General features: G+C 39.1%; 2 protein-coding genes across 6 annotated transcripts in view; one reads left to right on the top strand and one right to left on the bottom strand.

Annotated features, from left to right (window-relative positions):
* Positions 1-4,483, bottom strand: part of LOC149717872 (uncharacterized) — a 38,387-nt gene extending 33,904 nt beyond the window's left edge. Inside the window, exons 1-2 of one of the 4 annotated variants that reach the window (XR_016368043.1) lie at positions 4,469-4,483; positions 2,597-4,384 (exon numbers count right to left, since the gene is read on the bottom strand). The gene's annotated coding sequence lies outside the window, so the exon portion shown is untranslated. Of the gene's footprint in view, positions 1-2,596; positions 4,385-4,468 lie in introns of those variants that run through there. The other 3 variants (XR_016368049.1, XR_016368053.1, XR_016368047.1) reach the window with 3 other exon arrangements.
* Positions 1-24,845, top strand: part of trh (PAS domain-containing protein trachealess) — a 142,124-nt gene that overhangs the window by 18,128 nt on the left and 99,151 nt on the right. Inside the window, exon 4 of one of the 2 annotated variants that reach the window (XM_089840997.1) lies at positions 19,554-20,614. In XM_089840997.1, the coding sequence (XP_089697123.1) occupies positions 20,538-20,614 (77 nt within the window). In that variant the 5' untranslated portion in view covers positions 19,554-20,537. Of the gene's footprint in view, positions 1-19,553; positions 20,615-23,652; positions 24,230-24,845 lie in introns of those variants that run through there. The other variant, XM_089841001.1, reaches the window with a different exon arrangement.

Below are 24,845 nucleotides of genomic sequence, written 5' to 3'. Positions count from 1 at the left end.
CTAGGGCAAGACGAACGAATCGGAATCTCCCAAATGGTGTCGCAAACGTGCACAAGTATGAACTCGCCTCGTCTAGCTCGACTTGCCAGAATGCGCTTTGGGCATCGAGAACTGTGAAAACTTCGGCTCCGTGGAGGTTTGCGAAGATTTCTTGGGCCGTTGGGGTTGGGTATGGTTCCTGCCGGATTGCTGGGTTTAACTTCCTTGGGTCGATACAGATGCGTACTGGTATTGGTTTGTGGTCTTGCCTTATCACAACCATTGGGTGGACCCAGTCCGTGGGCTCCGTTACTGGTACAATGATGCCGAGTGTCTGGAGGCGTTGTAGTTCCTTTGCAACAGGCTGCTGGAGAGCGTGGGGTATCTGGCGAGGAGCGCTAATTGACGGAGTTGCGTTTGGTTTCAGAAGGATCTTATGCTTGCCTGGTAGTTTGCCGATTCTATCAAATACGTCGTTGTATTGGTGGACGATCTCGTCAGGAGTCATTTGGTCTATAATATGGGGCGGAGGGATTGGTCCTTGTATGCGTCGATGCAGGGGCTCGGGTTTCGTTGAGTGGACGGTGTCAATACTTGTGATGGTGCGAGGCGGTGTTGATGTGGGATATGATGAACTGGACTTCACTGCTTGCTTTGGTGGTAGCGGTAGATTCGTTACACGTGTAATCAGTCCGAGGTCGACTGTAGCGTCGGCGCCAAGGATGGGAACCGACGGATGTGGCGTGACGTAGAAACACTGTGTTGACGTTGTTGCGAAGGACGCACATTGCACGTATATTACGCCTATGATTTCGATGCAGTGGCCTGAATATGCTTTAACGGCGTATGGTGGTTTATGCAGTGTAGGTTTGATGGGAAAACGGTTGTATATTCCGCGGTGGATGATATTCACCTGAGAGCCCGTGTCAAGTTTCATGCGTACTGGAAAATTCGCTAGGTAGATTGTATCGAACCACTCGTTGGCCTGGGCTGGGGTTGCACTCATGTCGTGGCAATGGAGGGTAAGAGCGTCGCAGTATGGTGAGAGGTTCATGTCATGCTCGTAGTGTAATGGAGACGAGGTGGCATCTTCTTGGTCGTGGGCGCTGTAATCGTCTTGTGACTCACCGTGATATGGTGTGCTGTGCGTATGGAGTGTGACCTCGTTGAGACCTCTAGATCGGCAGGACGAGGCCCAATGCCCTATGCGTGAGCATTTGTGGCAGCGTGCTTCTTGGGCTGGACAACGGGCGCGGTGATGGTGAGCCGTGCCACAATTTCTACAGCGTGAGGTTTGTTGGGACTGTGTTTCTGGGAGCGGGCGTATGTGACGTCGCTGATTGTGGGCTGTAGGACCATCGCGTCGCGTTTGGTAAGTGTCGTGATTGAGTTGGTGCGAAGGAAGACGCTGGAATGTTGTGCCGCGATGTCGATAGCTGCTGGCTCCGTGTTGTTGCGGGCGCTGTTGACGGTGATTCGCGCTGTAGATGGCGTCGATTGTGTTAATTGCGGACTGGTCGCTATTCTGTGAAACCGTTATGGCTGTGGCATGCTGTGCTGCTGCTTCGGTGGCCTGACAGACGGCTATGGCTTGGTCGAGCGTGAGGTGTCTATTGGCTAAGAGTTCTTTCCGGAGGTTTTCGTTTCTTATACCGATGACTATTTGGGTACAGATTAATGATGACGTGAGGTCACCGAATTCGCATGTGGCGGCTTTGGTTTTGATGTCCGTGATGTAGGATCCGAGTGTCTGGTGCTGACTTTGCTTGGTCGTGAAAAACGTGTATCGGGCCGCTATGAGATTTTTGTATGGTGCGTAATGGGCGTCAAATGCTGCATAGATCCGATCGAGGGTTATGGCCGGCGGATCTGGTATCTGGAGGGTGTTGTACACGCGTCGTCCGGCGGGACCAAGGATGTGCTGAAAGATCGCTATTTGGACGGCAGGCGACTCGTCGCTCAATTTGGCTGCTAGGGCGTAGATCTTGAAAGCATCACGGTATTCTGTCCAGTCCGTTGCGGGATTACTGGAACTTGGGTTAAATGGCTCCGGGCTTTTGAAAGATGTTGACGACACCCCACTTCTGACACCATGTAATATTAAGGAAGAACGGCGAGACTTATTCAGTTACTGGTAACATCGTTTAATGGTCTAAACAAACTACAATTCGGGGTAGGTTGCCCGTCGTTTATATAGTTGGCTGTTATCAGCTCTTATCTATTTAGGTCTGGCCTTTGTCCTAATTTACATAAAGTTATGATCTATTTATAAGTTAACTGTTTACATAAGTCTATGTTATCCATAAGTCTATATCATATATATAACACACGGGTTCATGCAGTTGACGCGATATAAAAATTTGTAGCGACCTTAAGTTTACCTATCAAGGGGCTTAATTATAAATGCTGGCGATTTCTCGTATAGCGAAGCAGCTGATTCCGAAACATCATCAATTTCTTCGCGATCATTTTTCTCCAAGATTTGAAGGAAATATTGATTACTTATTTATGGGCTTCCCTCTTTTTTTGAACTTAATTTTGCACGAAACATTTCGATTACTTAAGTTAAGATAACACGATGCGAGTAGTGAAAAATAATTGAAAGAAACTGTCTTACCTGAGATTCTTAATCCAGTGATAATTTGAAATAACACACAAACACACATCGTTACGTAGAACGCGTATCCATGGCTTTAACTTCTTTGGGACAGGGAGAGTTCTAGAAAAAAACTCTTGGAAACAACTTTCCCTCGAATGTAAGGTAGTTCTTTTTAAACTTCTCTTTCAATTACAGGGAATAACAAGGGTCTTTAAGGGTCCCTGTTTCGAAAGAGCTACGGCAATTCTTATCATAAGAGGAATTTTTCTTTTAAAAGGTTTTGCCCATTAGTTTTATCTTCGTTTCTCCTTTTAATTTTACTTTTTGATATTTATTTCTTCGACCTTACGAAATCAACATTTTTTTTTAAATTTTATTTATCTTTCCTTTTTGGTAAGATTAATATCAGATCATGTTTTTGAAAAAAACTTTAAAAAGAAATTCTTAATTTTAGCTACCGTAGGTGAAATTAGTAAATGCACATGATTGCGTCATTCGCTGAGTTATTTTTATATATACGGGCTTGTTTATCCATTCTATAAATTTTTCCGTCCTATATTGTTTTGGGCTTAAAGAGCGATAGATAGAAACAAACAAACAAAAACACAAAGATAATATTTTGAGTGTGTGCGGAGTGTGTGCGATGTATCACGCATTAAACTTGGTACATTTTGTAATATGTAGAATTTCTTCGAGAACTAGAATTGACTAATCCATGTCGATTTATAGTCTGCTCTGTACATTTGATATAACTGGGCCCATAACTGTGTTAAATTATTTTTACTGAACTTATTAAGTTAGGCTTAGTGATAGAATTGCCCGCAAATGGTTTTTATTTAAAATTCCACGAACACGAAATAATAACAATTGTGGCATGGGGAATAAGCCTTTTATGGTCTAAAATAAAAATATGCCCGCTAGGGGTCTTGGTTTTTAAATACGTAGCAACCCATCGATGGTTGGTTACTAATGAAACTAAGATTCGTGCGATAGTTTAATTTGGATTCTGGTTATTTTTTATTTAACGCGATCCTCATCTCATCATCGAATTCGGCTCTTTTGCTACGTGAAGAGAATATCTCCGGAACAGATTGGCCCATCTTAGGCTTTAGAGCATGAACCCCTCTAATAGGGTCTCCCCTCCTTAATAGCCCACGCCAAATTAATACCTTACATTTTTGTCGAATTGAAAATTGTATAATTTTCCAAATGCCTCGGCTTTATCGTGTCAATCGCGATGTTCCAGGAAAGGCTAGTTATTCTCAATACGCGAATTGGGTTTCGAGGCTGTAGACGTCTCGGAGTGACTCGGTATTTATAAATGTTATACTTTCAAGGTAACTCATTCGTCCATATTCGGTTTTTGACGCTTGATGGACGTTAAGAATAATGTATAATAGATGGCGATTTAATTTCAATATTCAATGAGATCTCGCCCCATTTCGGTCGCTGAATCGATTCAATAGGGGTCCGTCCCTGCACCTTTAGGGCTGTTTCTCATTAAAACAGCGACTCTTCTTTAAAATTTGGCCATGGGAAAGTTTTAGAACATTAATTCCCTTTAGACCACTCCCCTCATTAAGATATTTTTTTGTTCGAAATTGGATTGCCGTCGGGCCCATTTTGTTCGCATTGAAATAATTGTAGCTCGTTTAATTTCAACTATACCATAAGCTGTAACGTGAGTGCTGTTAGGTTAGGTATACCAGTTGGTCAGTCACTGCCATGGACATTTGCTGTTCCAAGTTACTGTATTTATATTTATTTTTCACTGCATTATGTGACCTTCAACTTTATTGAATAACTCTAAAAATTAAAGGAACCCATGCTTATCAGAATTTGGTAAACCTTCCAAGGTTAAGAGGATTGGCGAGTTGAAAGAAAACCCACCAGTTTATGCGCGACAGTTGGCCGTATAGCGGCATTTGTTATATATCGTAGAACCTTTAGAGAGTTAGAGAGGTACCCACTTTCTGTCACCGGTAGATACGTCAAAACGTGTTGTCATCAGAGAGCAATGGCGCCTTCCGCACCCGTTTCAGGTGAACTATTTTTTTTTAAACTGGAACCAACGTCCCTTGACACTGGTACGAAAACCTACCTAGACCCGGTCCTATCATAGTAACCATTCTAACGCGAAACTAATCGCGATTATACGAGCAGAGCCCTGTGAAATATAAAAGCGATCGTTCGTCAAACGATAGAAAACTTAGATAAGAAGCCGTCACGAAGGAGACATCCAGAGTTCTAAGTAGTGTAGATGCACCATTCCGATTTTAATGTGGAGCTATAGCTACCCGTGGTTTTAACCTATTGTAACTCGCTGAATTTAAGGAATGTTTCTAAGGTACGACTTATTTTTCTATCGAAATAGTCTGAAAGGAATATTTCTCTTTACTGATTAGGAAAGGAAACTTTATCGGTAGAAAACCAACAGTTGTGATCTCACGTAGGCCTTAGACGATACGCTTTCCCCTGTTTTTAAAGGTAGATAGATGAGTTTAACCCTATACTCCAAGGTAGAAAAGATCCCTATCTGAAGACTGGTTGCAACTTAAAACCGATGAAGTTTTTAACGAGAATAGATAGAAGTATTTTAGACAAGCATGTGCTATTGAGGCTTTTTAACCCAATCACGTAGTATCTATCATTCCGACCGTAACACTCGTGGTTAAAGAAATCGTAACTTAAACCAGTTAGCATTTCTCCAAATTATTAATACATTTATTGAAAAAAGAACTGAAACGTTGATCCGAGAATTTGTAAAAATAGGGTTACAATATTGGTGGGATTGAAATAATTTGAACTCAAAGGTCGATGTAGTTATGGTTCAGATGATACTAGTATGTCGAATATGACAAAAATATCTTCATTTGTTCTGTTTGTTTGTGAATTTATATGCTAGGTCTCCATGGAATTAAATGAATAGGGTAATGTCGTTCAAAATGCTGAATTCGTAAACAATATACGCTTTAGGTTCGTCTGTTCACTTCAGTTGAGTTGTTGTCTGGGAAAAACAGAACATGAATTATTCAGAATGGATGATGATGATGATGACACTCGTCCCCGTTGCGTATAGGAGACTTTCGGGTTACGTATACGCGTGACCTTTTAGGGAAATAAGGATCAACGAAGGTATACTAATTTAGTATACGCGCGGCCTATTTTAATTTCGCTAAATTGCGTTCACAATGGGGTTTGGTTGGTCGGGTCAGGCAACCCTCCAAAGGGGTTAAACCCCAACAGCGACTCTTTCCTAATTGGAATTTGACGATCCGGTTATGCGCGTGTCCTGTTTAAAATGTCCAATGAGAGAGAGAGAGACCCCTTAAGTTGCTGGATCGAAGTTTTTCATTATGATAATCCCGTCCCACCCTTTGAACACCAGCGTCAAACTGAAGTTAACAAAGGCTTCGATCTTACCTTACCAACTAGTATCCAGATTCAGTGACGTAGACGTTATATCCCGTAATGCCTATAATTATCCAATCTCTTAACATTCTGTTAACTTTGAGTTAATTTATTTCCTGAAAAAAGGTAATATTATTCGAATGGTTACCATGGTAACCGGACACCGGGACTAACACGCGAATGTCGGAAACCATTAAGGTAAAAATGGAAGTATATATACGTCCACTCCCGGTTAGGTTTTTGATGTTTGTCCGTAATATGGGGCATGGTTCTATATGTTTTTTTCTTCTTTATACCACGGAGCATGCTCTGAAGCGTCTGCGTCTAGCTAGTATTATTTTCTTGGACATTTTCCTTCGTAGACATTTTTATAAATGATTTCTGCTTGGCACGCCACGCGATTCGAGTTACCTTCGTGTATGGGGAAGCAAAGAAAAAAAGAATGTTACCACCGGTAATCACCCGATGACTTTGTAATCTCTCCCATATTCCAATTTCCGTTATTAACTTATTTTTTGGCCTGGGATCGCGAGTTGGCCTTGTAAAAGTTATTTTTCTGACTCGTGTCCGTGGTGTAGGTGGGTCCTCTCAAAAGTACTTGCGCAGTTAAAGTATTGATCACTATGCAGTTTATTTGGCGCCAAAGAGTTCATGTGGTTTTCACCAATTTTTCTTGGCACCAATGGCTGTACACCCAAATAGTTTTTATCCTATGACCATTTCCACGTTTTATATTGTCCAGGACACGATAATGTTTCGAATATCGTACCAATTTTACAGCCTGTTGTCCACGAAACAACATTATTCGAGTACATATTTTCTTGACCACATCTCACTAGAACTCAAGTGACTGTTCCGCTGTATTTGCAAGCGTATGAACCAATTCGAACGCAACCCAAACGATTAAGATGACTTTAAGGTTGGGTTTCAGGTAGAAGGGGAAGGGGGGGGAGAGCTTGGTAACCATTAGATATTCTTATTTCTTAGGCCTGATATGAAGAATATTGTTCTATGCCTTAGGCAGTCCATTAAACGTGTTTTATTTTTTTCTTCTTTCTATTCTGGCACGATCATTTCTGTATAAAAGTCATTTAATACATTGGATGTTAGCATGCGAGCCGAAATTATTCCTTAGCTATAAAAAGGGGGAGGTCACCTGTACCCGAAGAAGAAAAAAGACCATTATGCTTAATGTTAATGGGATAGGGGAGGCCACTCTGGACTCGCACCGCCAATCAAATTTTCATTCCGTACATCTATAGTGTAAGATTATAAAAGAATAACCACTTATATCAGACTGTCGGGAGATAAATGTTGAGAAAGTTTTGTCGCCCGTTGAAAATCGATTAAACGGAATTTACTTACGCGTGTACTTATGTTACGAATTTGGTAGTCTTAAACCCTTTTTCTTACCAACGCTGTGACAGTGTACTCCGAAGCTTTGAAGAAACACGATTTGTCACAAACATTAAAAATCAAAGTTAGAATTCAGGCCCGCAATTTCGTTATACAGTGGACATTTTTTCACAAACTTTAATGCGTCAAATTACTTCACTGCGTCAGCGTTTTCAACAAGGTACATGTGCATTAATTCTTAATTTAGTCCATTTTCGCCTATAATAAACTCTTTTCTGCAAGGTCAATTATTTAGACACGGTGGGTAGAAAATATCACTTTCTCACGGCGAATCGAGTACTTCTTTTTAGTGGAGGAGGGGGAGACGTTTCAAGTCACGTGACCACTCCTTTTTAATAGTGCTGTGCGAGTACTCAATAAGACTCGATCGAGTCGAGTACTCGGCTCGATACTCGGTAAGAGATTTTCCGAGACTCGAAAAAGTTTCGAGTATCAAACCAAGGCTCGATAAATACTCGAACCTGCTTTTGGAAGACCTTTAACTTTGAAAATGGGATGTAGTAGCTTTAAAAAATCTACTAAAAAGTCACTGTTATTGGTTATCAGACTCGAGTTAGTGCTGAATGGGTAGTTTAGATCATAATGCCAGTGTAATGTGGTAGGGTAGTAGCTCCTAGCTGGTTCAATAGTGGAAGTAAAAGTAATAAAATACAATGTTGACTATTGTTTTTATTTTTTTTATTTTTTTTTTATGTTCAGCTTAGTAATTTTCGTTTGGGACTTTGTTTGTTAAATTTAAAGGGAAGAAGACTAATACCGTCTGGGAATTGTTTGAAGTAGTTGTCGATTGTCAAAATTACGGCTCGATACTCGATAAGGGAAAATTTCAACGCTCGAGACTCGACTCGAAACCAAAAATTCAAGGCTCGCACAGCCCTACAGTTTTTAAATTAGACCATGTATTCTACTTCAGTTTTGACTCACAGCCAATTCAAAATACGCTCAAGTTTCAATGTAGATGCGTCGATCGGTTTTGTTTTGAGCTCGAGTTGTGCAGTCACGTTCAAATGTTGTTGCCCCGGAATTAATACTTTATGGTGATTAAAATTACGAATAGAAACAAGCTGGATTTAATTTAATTATGGATGAGTGACGAAGGGTGAGTGATTAAAATCTTTTTTAATGAAGGGATTAAATGAATTAGTAGAAAAATCCGTTGAGGCTATAATATTTTGTAACTTCTTAGTTTTTAAGTGTATTTAGAAACAGAGTATATTTTTGTATTTATATTATGAACGCCTGCATGCTTATGTAATCATCGAAGCAAAACAGAAAAATTTGACAGTTGTTTAAAATTCAACGTATTCGGGGAAGGTAACATTTTTCTCTCGATTTGAAATTGAGTCACCTATGCTAATAACCCTGTTTTCAAGACAACTGTTTCGCCCAATATACGTGTAGTTCTATATCTCTAGTTAATTACGCAACGTGATGTACCGTAATTGTCCGTTTTTTTAGCGCGATAGTATAGTTTTGAGGATGGGCAATCCGTGACTATATCCCGAATCTGGATGGATTAGACAATACCGATTCAATTCGCGAGCGATGCTTTTACAGGGTTTTGATACATTTTAAATTTAGGTATTGTTCATCACGAGGAAAGGTTAACGGGAATCTGTAACGAAATGGCGCCTCGGATTTAGTATCACGAATATCGAATGAATCTCAATTTGCCATCTTGCCCCGTCTGACAGGGGGAGTGGTTTTCATCGTGGCTCGCACGAAACATTAACTTTTATCGATGACTCCAAATTGCTATCTGTACCTCGCGTTTCCTTGGGTTTCAAACCATAAGGTCGGTGCCAAACCAACCAAAAGGGTCTGAAATTCGAAGCAATCGAGGGATCGGTTACCACGCACTTGGTCTCGAAATCCCAAATTCGATCTTTGAATGATATCAGATGTCAAGTTATCGAATGTTCAACCACAAAGTCAGTCAAGAGGCAACTCTTAAGATGTTGTTAAACACAATCTTCACGAAGGAAATCATCTAATGTCCAACCTCTTCCTCGTGTCGTGATCGCCTAGCTCTTCTAAAATTATAGACAAATTTGGTTCACCTTATAGCATCTGTGGATCCTTTCTGAAAATCAATAGCCCCCTGTATGCATGCGTGTACGCGGGATTACCATTTTGATTTTAACCATTTTAAGTCTTATTCGTGAACATTGGAGCGGTTAGAACCTCCCCTCGTTATTATTTATATAAATCTCCAACATCTGCTATCCATGATACCAGACGAGAACTCTTGAAAATTATATAGAAGACGAATCGTCATTGTAAGGAATCAAAATCTGATGACTCTCTAGACGGGGAATTAAACATTTATAAGGTTGAAGAGCTAGTGTAATTATGACTTTAATTCCGATGTCTCATCCGCTCACGATTCTTATCTTTTTGAGCAAACTCCTCCCATCACAGATTGAATACCTCGCAACATGACGGGGTGTCTTGTCTCCAAAATGCCTAGCGTAAAAAAGACAAATTAATTTTAACAAGTTAGTTTGTTAATTTTTCGGAAACTTTAACTCGTACTGAAAACCTGTTTTTTTTTAAGGGAAGGGGGTAGGGAACTCGGTTGAAGTAATTGAAATGTTACTTCTTTTAAAGGACACTTGAATATGTTCGAGTGATTTTGATTGAGTACTTAGTCTTGATCACTTAATTTTGATCGTAATCTATTTGGAGGAGTTACTTAAAAATGATGTTTTGAATGTTACAGACCATAGATAAGTTACGGGGGCCCCTCTCCTAATGATTGTTTTTCACCTTTCATTATTTTCTATTACCTTTTGTCAATTGCTCTCTTCCCTCCCCTCCCCCCTACGGCATGACATCACGGCGGCCACGTGATTGTACTTTGAATATAAACAAACGTGTCGGAGCGCGTAAAAGTGTTTTTACAAGTTCTTCCAAATGAAAATGATTGTCAGGCTGAGGAATTCACGTATAGACTGTTACGTTCGCTCACGTTTCTCCAACTTGCGCGCTACAATCGTAGAAATATTCGTACAAATACTTATCGCATTCGTGCCCTCGTGTATTACGGTATATTGTCTAATGTAACTGAATACTAAACAGTTTAAACGCAATGTCGAGTATGCTACGGACGATTTTTTGCGGTTTGATTTAGCGTAAATAATACTATCATACCGTTTGTATAAGGTTAACGCGAAGTTTTCAACGCTTCATTTTGAATTATGAGGCTATACTTTATTTTTTATTATTCAAATGTAATATAGAGTTTTGTGATTTTTGTCCTACCTGTAGTAAATTAATTTATACCCCTATCTAGAAGGTGCCAACAACCACACGTGTTACTGCATGCACGTACCCGTATCTGTTTATTTAGAAAGACAATATGGGTTTGATTACTTCGGGTTAATCTATACGATGGTGTGTAGCGTAGATGTTCAGTACACGCGGTGATATACCGAGTTGTTTTAACGAAATTGGTGTCATTGATGAGCTCGAGGTTAGAAACGTGCGTTCACGCGCGCTCAATACGATAGACTGCGTGTATCTAAAAGATGGATAAAAAGGACCCCGCGGCCTCCGAATGTGCTGCATGGGTACGAGGGCCACCTTTTCACCCGCACATATTTTAATTTCAAACCAGTACACGCTTCTTAATACTCGTCGTATTTAACGGCGTGTTTTCAAACTTTAGGGCCTAGTGATATGGTAACCGTTACGCTAGTTAGATTTTAACACTTGTTCATCAAGGTACTATAGAACCGTATGTTTTCCTTTAGTCACGAACTTCTATACTTGGATCAAATATCATTTTGCAATACAATAATTGAATTTCCTTTTGTGAGTCATTACGCACAATTCTTTTAAATTTCGGAAAACTTATATTAATGTTAAAAATATGTCTAGTGTTCTGTTTACGCCAAAAAAGAGTTGGGTATATGCCGCAATCTGAGTCAGATCAGATTTATATAGATATAAGGGGATTTTTACCCTGTTAAAACGCCAACTTCATTCCGATTAAGATTAATTTAAGGTTAGTGGAATAATTTTTTTCTAAACTTATCTGAAATATTTCGATATTTTTACAAAACATTTTTGCATTTTTGTTTTTTTCCCACTCAAACACTTAAGTATGAATATAAAACCAATATGTTTTTCTTCTCTAGTTTTTTTTTTTTTTTTACCGAGTATTATCGTGAATTCTTTTTGAATTGATTCAGTTTTATTTTATTGCAAAATACAAAAAGGAACTCTGAATTGACAAAGACATTTTTAATCTTCTATAAACGATTTTCAAAGAAAATAATTTTTGTTCGTAATTAATTACGTATTCGCGCTTGGATCTTCGAAAGCGACAACGCCTTTTTTTTTGGCTGTTAAACATGACCACACGCAGACTATTTTCACTTTCACCAAAATTTAGGCTTAACTAAAATCCTTGTCCCTTTGGGTATACACCTCGAAAGAAACTTCTTTCTTTTCTTTTAATTTTTTTTTAAACATTTTAATGAAGGATTTTAAGGGTGGCCTTTTTTTCGAACAAAACTGAAAACTTGAACATCATATGGGCGTATTTTTAACTTTTTAGAAAGAAAAAAAACCCTAATATACCTTAACTCGATTTAAAATATTAGAAAAACAAAAAAAGTATGGTTTTTCTTCTTCTTTCTTTTCCTAATTTTTATGTAACTGCTTAGAAAACATACGGTTTGATTGAGCTAAGCGTGTATGACCTTCAACGCATGGAGAAGTATGCTTCAATCTATTGTATTGTCATGCTAATTAAATTGAGCACTACGTTGTCTGAAGGGACTACAACGGAATTTTTTGGGGGAATTTCGTAATACCTCTGTTCTGTTATGATTAACGATTTTTTTCTCTTTTCCCCCAACACAAGTTTACGTATATTGATAGACTTTGAGGGGTGAGTTTTGGGTTCCTTTGGTGTAAAGAAAAATGTAGTATCGTGTCCAGGTAAATGAAGATTGAGCCTTAAAAGTTATCAAAAGTTTACTTGTAGAAGAGAATTATATAAAGTAAAATATTCATTGCTGTAACCTTTTACTTTAGGTTACGAACTTCTTCGGCTTAATTTACTTCTGGATAGACCTTTTTTTTTGAGAGGGGGGAGGGCCATCTTCGCAACACCTTTTGTAGTGATTTTTATCCATGTATGATTAAAGAGAGTCAGGGGGAGTGGTCGTAGATTTTAAGTTAAAAATCCCGAAAGCATAGTTTTTTAACCGCAGTATTTTTTATCTGATAAGAAAAGATGAAAGGAAATTAATGGATGGATTTAACCAGGGAAACTAAAGGCTGAAAATGTTTTACTATATCTTAATAACAAAAACCAGCTTTTAAATTATTAATTTTTAATTATATTGGCTTCATTAGGAAATTTCTTAGTAGCCCTCCTAAGCTGTTTAGGTGTTTTAAAAAGAGTTAAACCAGCTAAATTATGAGTTTGCCATTTTAAAATTTGTCTTTCTTAAAATATATTATATTTTAATGAAAATATTTTTTGATGTCCGTAAAATCTTTTAGTTCATATTTAAAGAGATTGAATCGTTAAGAAACGATGAGGCCCCGTCAATCTGATTAAGTCTTACGCCTGGAGAAACGTTTCTTTCTTTTTAGGCCTATGTACGGGTACTCTTCTTAAATTTATGCCTATTTAATATATCCGAGAAATGAGATGGCTAGACGAGAGAGAGAGCCCCATAGGTATACGACTTATTTTTAAGTTATTCTGACAGAAATTTGGCCGCGCGCTATAGCTCATATCTATATGTACTCTTAATTCTAAAACGTCCTTCTGATGGAGTGCCTTCGCTCCTCCTATCCACGGGCATGCATCTTTAACCGAAAGCGAAATTAAATTGCACCATGGTATAAATTTATATTAAAAAAGGAAAAGTCACGAAATTTTTTACGTTTACTCGTAAAAAGAATATCTCTGTTTATTCTAAATAATTCCAATAATTATTGAGATTCTATGTTAATTTTTATTGTAATGTAAAACTTTTCAGTTGACGTGTACTTCACATTATACTTTCCCATATTTTTTATTTTTTTGTATTTATTAAATACAATACAGTACGTAAAGATTGTGCCGCGTTCTGTTTAAATTGAGTTATCTGTTCTTTCGAAGAACGAATTGAGCGTATTGAGTTCGAGACATTTTGGGTACTTAATTTTCGAGCAAATTCCGGTGACACTTTGCCTTTAAAATGATATACGAAAAATTCGAAACTTAAGCCTCGGTTTATTATTATTCAGCTATTCATTTTTAGCTCGAGGGGAAATAATTTTTACATTTTATATATATTAGAGAGGATATGTATGTATACTATATTCGACCCACCCCTCCGGACGAGGGAGGGAACCTTGGCGGTTTTTTGAAATAAAAGGTACCAAATTAGGGGTTACGTTACTTTATAAAAAAAGGTATAGCTAGACTCTGCTGCTATAGAGCGAGCGAGCGAGAGGGGAACCCCGAAATTCGAGAATCGCGTGATACCTTATTGTAAGCTAACATGCTCTAATATTTTGGCGAATAAGAAGAAAGAATTCCGTAATAACGTTGAAGGAGTCGGCCAAATATTTTAATATAATAATACTCGAGTATAACTATACAGTATATACTACCCACTATGTTTCGGAATGAGTCTATAGTCGCGGTGTTGTTACTTGGGTCTATTATAAGACGACTCCTTCGTAACTTTGTGAGTATGGTTTTTGCTGTAGCTTAATGTTAACCCTGTCACTTCCACAGTCTCTCAATTTGCTCCTGATTTTCACATTCAATACCCTACAAACCTTATCTAATAATCCTCTGGTGCACAATATTTAGGTTGAAAAATCTCTCGTAGGTGTGCAGCCTGATAATGGTAGATATTAACTGCAATACATATATTTTTGCTATTATTTGTTTGTTAAAATCCTGTTGGTTTATTGCTGCATGTTGCAGAGCGAGAATTTATTATCTATTTTTTCATTTTCATCTATTACCTTTTATATTAGCAGTAGATTTGTTTGTTTTTAGTTGATTAGTTGCAAGTGTTTAGAGCCTCAAAGTGCATTCCTAATTAAGAAAGGGGTATCCTAGAGAATTCAAGAAAAACCGCGGAAGAAACGAAAGTCGAATAGAAAGAGGGTCACGTGATGTTATTTGAAAATTCGGGTCGATAGTGAAATTTCAAATTTCTTTCCTAATATAAATTCCATAGGAAGGCCTGCCGTGTTGTGGTTTTTGTCTAGTGAAAAAAAAAGAAAGAATTATTTCCCCCAACAAATTTATTAATAATCGCGAACTGGAAGGAAACAAACCCATAGACAGTATATGTAGAACAAGGAGGAGAAGGAGGAGGAGGCAGTGGAGAAACGAAGTTCATCTCACGTACTTGTCGGGTGAAGCGTGTTGGGAATTTTACTCGATTAAAGTCCGAGGTGCAGAAAAAATGGAGGTAGTGCGTATGCGTATGTGTGTGTACACACTCGGGATGATCCCAGGGAACGAAGAAGGCCCCCGGAATACGTGCGTCCCAAAACGGGCCAAACTAAAACCGACAAAACCTGCACGGTTGCCGAACCGAACCGAACCCAGAGACGCTCGCCACCGCGCTAGCCCGCGATAACCATCGCTCACGACGCAAAGCGCTACTCAAAAAGAATACTACTACTACTACTACCCGAAAAGTAGGCAGTCAGATGTACATCAATAGAAGTTTATCCTTTTAAGCATATAGATTAAACAGTTAAGTTATAGGCTAGCTTCCTTATCCTTACTCGCGCTATTCATGTATCAAAAACTGGTATATATTACAATGGAAGGACAGAGGTGTCCAACTCCAACACTCCGTTGTGAAGGGTTTCATACCGTTTCTAATTATCCTCCATGCAAAAATGTTCCTTCATATTTCTCCATTCTTTTTACTTCAAATTCTGGACTTTCCTTCAATAGGTAGAATGGTATAGTCCTTATATAGCTAGCGGGGTTCGACGTGATCCTACGTGTGTCATGACACCTACGAGACTTATACTGGCGCGGACGAGGACTTATAGCCGCATCGTCGTATACTCGGATTGCATAGTTTATTAGTCGCTAATACGTGATCTTAACTCCGAACCCGGGCGCTGCCATCGGAATGCCCCGATACTTCTTCTTCCCAAATACAACACTGCAGGGGAGGCCCTCCAAATAACGATAGTGTATTCGAGACCAACGTATACGTTATCAAAATTCCCAGGACGAAATCTTGCGGCGAAAAAAAACCTTCGCGACGTTTTTTCGGTCGGTCCCTAGCTTCGTACGCCGAACGTAATACCAAACATGGCCGCTGTAATTTTAATTAAAAAAAAACAACGCCTTATTTTTACACCGGCCGGCCGGCCGGGCTTCTGCTTTTAATCCACGCGCTTCCCTGAAATACGTGATATTACGAAATAAGGCGGGGATAAAATAGCTAGACCTAGTACGCGCGTATAATAAAAGTTAACCGTTCATCCGGATTTAAGAGCTAAAACCATGCCTAGGTATAGTCAAGGGGAGGGATTTATAAAAAATAACATTAGTACGTTATCTCGTGCCGTTATTAACTTATTATTCCTCGTGGCAACCAAACACGCTTTTTTTTTTTTAACAAAGTAAGCCCCCGTATTAAAAATTTGCACTAATTATTTCGCTCAGATCTTTATCTCACGCGTTTTCTATCATTTTGCTAATTTTAGATTATATTTACAACAATAGAAATTAATAGCATTATTTTAATAAATAAATATTTTACTAATTTAAAAGATAATCAGCGTACTGTGTAGAGAACCGGTTTATATTATTTAGTCCCGTTGCGTTATTATTCCTTAATATTCCTATAATTGATAGTGATATGTTTATGACTTTGTTTGGTAAACTTTATCGAAAAGGATGTAAAGGTTGTTTTCACTGCATTACAGCAATGCTCGACTGAATTACATTTTGCAGGGGCTATGGGAAATAACATTAGGGCCGTACGCCTGTAGAAATGTTTACCCTGCCGCGCACCAATGCTCTATTGAACAATTTGAACAATTTTTTCCTTACAAACTTTTTAATATTTTCATTATATTTTTATTTTTATCTGGTTTCATTATGTAAAATTTTTGATGTACTACTACTTATAACTTGTGAGCAGATTCTTTTGCTCCTCCCTGTTCTAAAAGGGATCTCTTTGAGAAAGTCAATAAACATTCATTCATTCATTCTATTAGGAAGATACCCTGTAGTAAAACAAATTGTATTTTACCAAATTTGGATATTCAAATTAACGCTGAATCCTTTAGAGGTTTATATTGATTTTCAGACGCTATTTTTTTATTATTTAAAATTAAATATTCATGATTGTGAAATTTAAACTCGTGTGCATTTTTAACTGCCTTACGCACTTTCTCGTAATTATATTAAGGCTCAGGTGCAATCAGAAGCCACTGGTTTTAGGATATAAGAGTGCTGTAATCGATATATTCTTTTTTTGAATTTTCCACTGGCTGGAATAATTTGGAAATTTGGTACATGTATCGCGGCTAGCATTAGTCGATTGGGGTTGTTCTCTGGGATGTTTATGGCCACACGCGCCCACACTCGCCCTGTACGGCTCTCTTGGGTGCACCCGGAGCACGTAGGGACGGATGGCTGTGAATCTATCTATACTTCCCACGGATCGAAATAGAGAAAGGTGAATCCTTACCAAATGTCTTTGCTACGCTCTCTCACTCCTTCCATCCCCCGCTATCCCTTATCATCGCTTCGTAGTAAAACTTCTTTCAAACACGCGGCCGTGGTGGTGAAATACGATAGGTCAGTATCCCCTTGCTTTTTGAAACTAAAAAGGGATAGGCAGACTTCTTGGCTAGCCCGATCAGCCAAAAGTATTTTATAAATCTTTTGATATGAAATCTCTGGAGCACAAGTGCATATTTATTTATTTTTTTTTTTTTTTAATATTCTAAAACTAAATTACTTTAATTTTATAATTCAGAATATTTAAATTATAAATGGAGTAATTATAATAATAACAAGGTATAAGAAAATTGTCGTTTAGATCATTTGGTGCCAAATTAAATTAAACGCCATCGCGACAATTTTAGGAGCTGGCAGAAGTACAATAACGCGAAGTTGTGAAACTATTTAGTGCACCAGTTTTACCTTAGTATACCTCAGGGGGATGGGCTGTAAGAAATTTGTTGTGTAGGTTACCAACTTGAATCTCACTTCGCTGTAGTTCCTAGCTCACCTTCTGTTATTTCTATATACCTTTGGTATGACTAACTTCGGAGTTAAATATCTTCGTCTAGCCTCTTCGACCCTAAATTGGCAATATTAATTTTATTAATAGTATTTAACTGCTTGAAAACTAATGGAGGATATAAAAACTTCCTCGTTCTTAAAACGATATTTTAAACGCGAAAATCTACCAAAGATCTAAGGCAGGGACTTTATATTTTAAATTCAATTGCTATAACATTATTACTCATTTCCAACGAGGTAGATTTTGCGTTTGCGCTTTAAGCCGTATACGAAATCTTTTTCACTCCGTAATTTAGTAACATTAGGTAGATTTGGAAAGGCTATATAATTACACCACCACGAGTGGAATGCGTTTAAAAAGATAATAAGGTTGGGATCAAATATGGCAAATTTAAAACATGACTCGAGAAAAAATTAAAATTCAGAAAACGATTTTGGGATGAAGGGGGCCAATTGATTTCTTTTCCATTCCGTACATATTTTTTTCTTTCTCTTTGAATCTCTTTTCTTTTCTTTTTATTTTTTATATAAATAAAATTGGCTGCGCGCGCATCTAAGCCCCGGGCACCATCGCATGGACTTTAAAATTCTAAAGAGGACCAGAATAAGTAATTTTTCCGACCGGTCCACCATATAAAGAGTGACTAAATCAAATTTATAGAATAGTCGAAAATAAAATATATATGAAATTTTCTGTTAAAACAATGCAGTTGAATATTCCACTGTGCCAAAAGGCGGGGGAGTAACAGCGCCGGAGTAGGTAGTCTTTATATCATCCCGTGGTACGTCTGACGATCACGTAGATGGAAAATACGTTTTCTCTCTTCTTTCTCCGGGATATACCTTCATGCATTTAACATGCGAAGCCATTTTTTTGGGCTCTTGGTTTTGGCTTCCATCGGATGATTAGGCCTACCTTTTAGTCATGACCCTCTCCTCTTCCTTCTGAACCTTCCATCTTCATCTCTCTTCTCTTTGCTGCGATGCGAATATAAAATAAAAACGTACCTACCTACGATTCCTCTTGAGCTTCCCTAGTAGCTGTGGCGCTCATCTTTGATGTGGGGGGTTTTGTGGAAGTCGCGTGCTAACGGTCTCTCCGCGTGCTCACTTTTCAGGATGACTTTTATCCCCCCTCTCTTCCCCCTCCCCCTGCACGCGGTCCATGGAAGATGCTGCATGGGCGCGTGACTACTCTACGAAAACGCTAAACGTCAACCAATTGCTCTATTGTGTTCCATCCCGCACGTTCGCGCTACCTCGCTCCCAGGGATTGTGATGGAAGATGCTGCGCTTCTCTCTATTTAGGAATTCTATTTCGGATCGTGTTTAGATCTATGGCGCCCACTCTGTAGTGTAGATATGGTTAACGAATGAGATAGGCTAAAAATATCTCGACCCCCTTGTTCCTTAGTGGAGCCTTGAGTCGTAGGAAGTTGTTTTTAATTATCTTTCTTGATTAATCAAATAAAATTAACAATTTTTAAGCGTCGATTTAAACTTCTTTGTACTTTCCTAACTTTTCCACTGTTTTGGATTGTGTTTATTATTTTTCTAAGTTCTCGAATATCTGTCAACAAACAAGGTTTTTCTTTGTATTTTACTACTTTTTTTGTTTGTTTAATCAAGAGTTCAGGGAAAATTCTATTTATTTTAAATTTTATACGACGTTTTTAAGGGTTATTTTAGTTACTTTTTTTAATAAATAATAAAAGCATATACCCCTACTTGAAGATAAAAAACACTTGGTAATTTCAGTTTTGGAGAAACTATATGGGCTAGGTGGTATTATGAATTATAAAATTATAATTTTTAAAATACAAATAGTTACGATTTTGTTTAATTTTAATAATAGAAGTAAAATAATTATATTTTAATTGTCTTTAACAGGTCAAATATTGGGAATAATCTTTGCCAATCGAAGCCTTTGAAAGAAAATCGAATTTTGAGAATATAGTCAATATCGACTAAGGTGCTCCGAAAGGCGTAGTGTTCGACTTGAATGTCGTCGCGTCCATTTGGGAAACGGTCGTCTGGCGAGATTCGTCGAGTGTAGGAAAAGTCGGAAGAGGAGAACTCGTAAGAGAAGCGGGAAAGGGAGGAGGAGGAGGAGGTGTGTTTCCCAGAGAAATCGTCGTCGGAAAAAAAGGGGGTGAAACTTTCCCGAAAACGTAGAAATTGAAGAGAGGCGGAGAGGACGGACTTGTCGGTTTTTGATCTGGCGCTGCTGCTATAACCAAGCCATAGCCAAGCGCCAGGCAAAAAGACGCCGCGCGTGACTTCACCCTTACTACTCGGTAGTCGAGAGAATTTCCACGACGTCCGAACTGGATCCCCGAAACTCTTGGCGCAACGCGAGTCGTCCCTCGTCCTTCGCCGGCTTCGCACCTAGCTTCCTTTCGTTCGGGACTGGTAACTAAGGGCGCCCGCCTTACCATTACGTCAAAGGCGAGACGACTCGCCCCCTCTATCGGGAATCGCGCCAACTAAAAGAGAACCGAACCAGGGTCGTGACCGAATCCGTGTTCCAGGGAAGTTACGTAAAACGTTGTTGGGTCTTCTCCTGTTTTCGAGCCAGGAAAGTGACGGCTTCTTCCGAGTAGTTTTTCGGCCTTTCTCGCGCTGTACTTCTCGGCAGCGTCGGCGGACGGTCTCACGGTGGCGGATCCCGGCGGTTTCTTGCATCGGCTACAGCGGCCTTTCGTCGGAGGACCATCGTCGAGTAGCCTGGGAAGGCACGCGGGCTCGCACCCTCATCACCAGCGAGTCCCGCCGCCGCCACCCTGCCCCGTCGTGCCCCTGACCCATCCGCCACTTTGCCAATGTTGCTATAACCCGGCCGAAGCAGCCGTTGCCGCCGCTGCCTGCGCCGGTATGCAACCGGTCGAAGGTTACGGGGCTCTGCCCATGGATCTACACGTCTCGCCTCAGGGATATCATCCCTACTACAGGTAAGCTTATCCTTTTAAAACTTTTCATTTTTCATCCCTCGCCCTTAAAAAGTAATATGCCATCCGCCCTATCGTATCTCGCTTGTTGGGGGAACTTACTTTCTTCCGCTCTCTTAGTTTCTACGTTTAAAGATTTAGAATTTCCCAGACTGGATCGACAGGTACGGGCGGGGTCTAGTTACCAGTCTATTAATAGATCAGGTTCCCTCGCTCGGGAAGGTAACCGATTTTTAAGAACTATTAATCATGAATCAGGCTCGAACGATATTTGTCGAATATTCCCAAACACCCTCCATTTATCTTTCAAACCATACGATTATTTATTATTTCTGGTACAGGGAGCCAATCGGTCCATGAGCTAGCTTCGAAAGTGGCGCAATTAGGCGCATGGCTTTTTTTTTGTAAATTTTAATTCAGATTAGACTGAAATCCGATTAAGTGGTTTAGCAATATTGAAAAAAAAAAAGTTTAAACCCCTTTGAACGACGAAAGATAAATCTTTAAATCTCGTGAATAATCTAATCTTAACTTGGGTATGAAAGGCTTAAAGAAGAGTGCAGGGAAATCTCTTAGCTCTAATGAAAAACCGAGAAACACAGAGTTCCCTCAGTTGGAATTATTCAATCCTCGCATACCAATAGGCTAACTCTAGCTCCTCTTGTATTCTTTTTTAAACCACATTATGCTCCCTGCAAAACCTCAAGTTCCCCAAGGGCCCTGGAACAGAAAAAATATACTGAATCGTGATAATTGGTTTAGCACTAGCTGGCGAGCTGCTTTAGAAATCCTTTGATGAATCCTCCTGAAAACTCGTGATTGTAAAAAAAAATTCTAGAGAAAAATAGAAAATCTGGTCGATGAACTAATCCGAAGCAATTACAGAAAGGTTTAAGTAGAATAACAGATTAAACCAAAGTTGTAGTTTAACCCTCTCGACTATAGATATGTATGGGTGATATGCTTTACACCAGGAGTTAATTAGATTAGGAGTAAGAAACTGCACGGAAAAGGTGCTGGGGATCTTGTTACAAAGTTCAAGAAAAGGGATGGAGTTGTCAAATACCACTTTCTGGACTATCCACTCCTATGCTTCTTACTCTTTGTCGATTTACTCTTGCTTCTACCTAACGTGAAATTCATCATTTAGGTAATGTTTTTCACGGTGTATTCTCTTAATTGCTTAAGAATTAATCGTAATATTTAGGATTTATGACGTTGGGTTCATTGAGAGTTAGATCGCCGCGAGTATAATCAGTTTTTGGGCGACGTGTACGTCGTATCAATAGATCTGATTATCCGTTGAGCACGCCCGTCTATTAGCTATTTTCGAACCGAACATTTTTGCGCGCGTGCAAATCTATATGGTTGGCCCACTTTTAGTAGAACGTACGTTACGGCGCATGCGTGAAAGATTAATAGCTTGTCAGTTTTAAGTATGGTCGAAGACTAGAAGCGCGTGAGACGAATCGAAAAGGTCGATCGGTTTCGAGTTCGAATTTCGGGAATTGGCTTCGGTCACGTTCCTTCCGGATTTAACTTTTATTTATAGGATTAGAATCATTAGATCAACTTAAGACAAATTAATGGGCTACCCGTTTTACGTAAGAAGATTGCCTATACATACAACGGTCGTCGGTTTCTCTTTGTTCTGTTTACTTTATTGAGTAAATCTAAATCTTGTCTTTTAGGCTTAGCAATAAGTAAAGAGTTATAGCTCGGTCTTGATAGGTTTTGTATTCCAAGCTGGGGAAAGGTTTTGAATGTATTTTTTTAGGCAATATCGATCTTAAATTAACGATATAATGTTGATCGATAAATCAAATTGATCAAAATAATAATAATAATAATAACGCACTTTACGTGAATGGATGCTGTATAGTGGAAATATATCTGTTAACCTTTATACTCTACCCATTCTGGTCGCCATTTTCCAAGATAACTTCTGATTTAAATCAAAAATTGAATTCTATAAATAACGTGCTTGGAAATTTTCAGTTAAATTGGATGGTTGTTATTGACATTGGTTTTTGACTCGTAAACACCCGCTTGTTTACTTTGTCCTAATTTTCCAAGGACGTTGGCAACCAAAAACTATACTTGTACAGTCTCGTTGGCACGACTAAATGCTGTGTAGACTTAAAATCGACTATACTTCTCAAAATGGTCCCATATTCATAGAAAAACATTCGTTTTAACCGCGTTCAGATTATACAGTCGGTAAACAGGTTTTTTTTAAAATGCTCAAAACGAAACAAAATATCTTAACTCTCCTTCGCATCTTCTCTTCGGTTTTTCGGCGAAGGACGAGCCATTAAAATTGTGTATTCTTTTTATTTACCGCTTTAAATTATCCGTAGTTATATCTCAAGGGAAACAAAACACGTTTTTGGAAAGTTAGAAATTGACGTTATCAATAAACGAGTATAGCGTCTGCCGCCGTCCGTATACGTCTCTATAGTCAGATCGCGTGTATTACTTAAGAACGCCGAGTTTAAACCGCGGAGAGAAATATTTCAAAGTCCCATTCCATGTTGTACCATCCGGAGAATATCAACTACCACCATCCACCGTGTTTCGTGAATTGAAATAATAATCGTTGCCCTGCATGGAAGACAGCTTCGGAAAAAGGGTGTCTTTGAACAGGAATAATAGAGAGAGAACGCGCGCCGGCTTTGCTGGAAGACAGTAGCAGACGTCACGTTTCCAAAATTGGTTGGCGAACGTGTAAGCGGGACCCTAGCTCTCTTTCCTTATAATATGGACCATTTCTACGTAAGACGCGCGCGAATTCCTACATAGTTTTCACCAACCTTTTCCAAAATTAAGAATATTGACAAAGTGAGACCCGGTCAAAATTGTTCCTAACATCGGATGAAGGACTATTTCGACGCGAGACACGTTTTTTTGGTGTACGTATCAAGTTGCCTGAGAAAGCTAACCCGAAAGTATTTTCGGAGTTAAGCGCGTTGTCCGATGAAAATAGTCTATTTGGACGGATGAGTATAAGGCATTATAGCGGTAGCTCTTGGGCTTCGGGACGGCTATAGGTTAGATTTAGACCAAAAACGAAAGAAAAGAGGATAGGTTTTATGCTGATCACGAGTTATACGAAGCGATCTAACGAGTCCGAAAAGATAAAACGAGTTGGCTGAAGATTTTAACACCCGCGCACGCCGTGGCCCCAACTCGCCGCGCGCGTCCTAGGACTCGGGTCTTTTATATTACACACGTATTGAGAAGACAACTTTGAGAAGAAGGTAAAAGAGGCTCTCTTCTATTGGCGTAGCGCGTGACCCGAGGAAAGACACGTTCGCGCCATCGGGATATATAGGGGTCAAAGTCAAGATGGCGGCGGCAAACTGCTAGATGGAAGCTTAAAACCCCAGGAACTATATACTCACCCGCTATAACTCTGTTGCGCGTTCAGCTTCGCAGTTTTATTCCGGCCGTGAGTGTGTACCCGAACAGACGCCCCTCAAACGCGCTGAAACTGAAACCTTGCTGGCTCCCAAAAAAGGAATGTGAACTAATATAATGGTCCTTCCATTGGAAATCAAGTTTTTATCATCGAATCTGTGACTGGGGCTATACATCATTGGATTGCCAAACGCATAAGTACCGAAGCTTTTTATTATCAGTATGATATTTTTGCTTAGAATTAGATTGTTCACAGTAACGGTGTTGTTTACAATATCCGTTCCGCACGTGTTTTTACTCTATCCGTCATGTTTGATCACGTGGTAAAGCGCGCGCCGTGATAATACAATGATAGCCATTCACAAGTTCGACAAGCCTGAAATTGTATTTCAGTAAATATTCAAAATGTATTTGTCATTGGTCTTGAGTTCAACTTATAAGTATTCATGAAACTCAGGAATAGTTGACTCTTGTGGTCAAAGAGTACGTCTGTATGCGTGACTCCATTTGAATTTGTTTAGGCAAGTGAAGCGTTATAAGTAGATGGAGTAAATGTCGCCAAAAACCACCAATATTATAATACGTATCCTTCCTTTTAGCGTATATTAATTTCGGGCGAGTTCGGAACCTATACTTTTAATGATTAATTCCGCCCTAACCGTATCCCGAATTAATGTCATGGCCCTAAACCCCATTTGGGAATGGATATTGTCCCTTGATCGTTCATTTAACGGCCTTTGTTTTTAGACTTCCCAAATGACCCTTTTTTTTTGGACTTTGGAACATTTCATTTCAAATCCTAAGCCTTGGCAAT

The sequence above is a fragment of the Phalangium opilio genome, unplaced genomic scaffold (genome assembly GCF_054372755.1).
Source record: "Phalangium opilio isolate 3A_F unplaced genomic scaffold, DU_Popi_V2 ptg000003l_1, whole genome shotgun sequence".
Lineage (NCBI taxonomy): Eukaryota > Metazoa > Arthropoda > Arachnida > Opiliones > Phalangiidae > Phalangium > Phalangium opilio.
The sequence above is the reverse complement of the archived record's forward strand: the minus strand, read 5'-3'. Positions and strand labels throughout refer to the sequence as shown.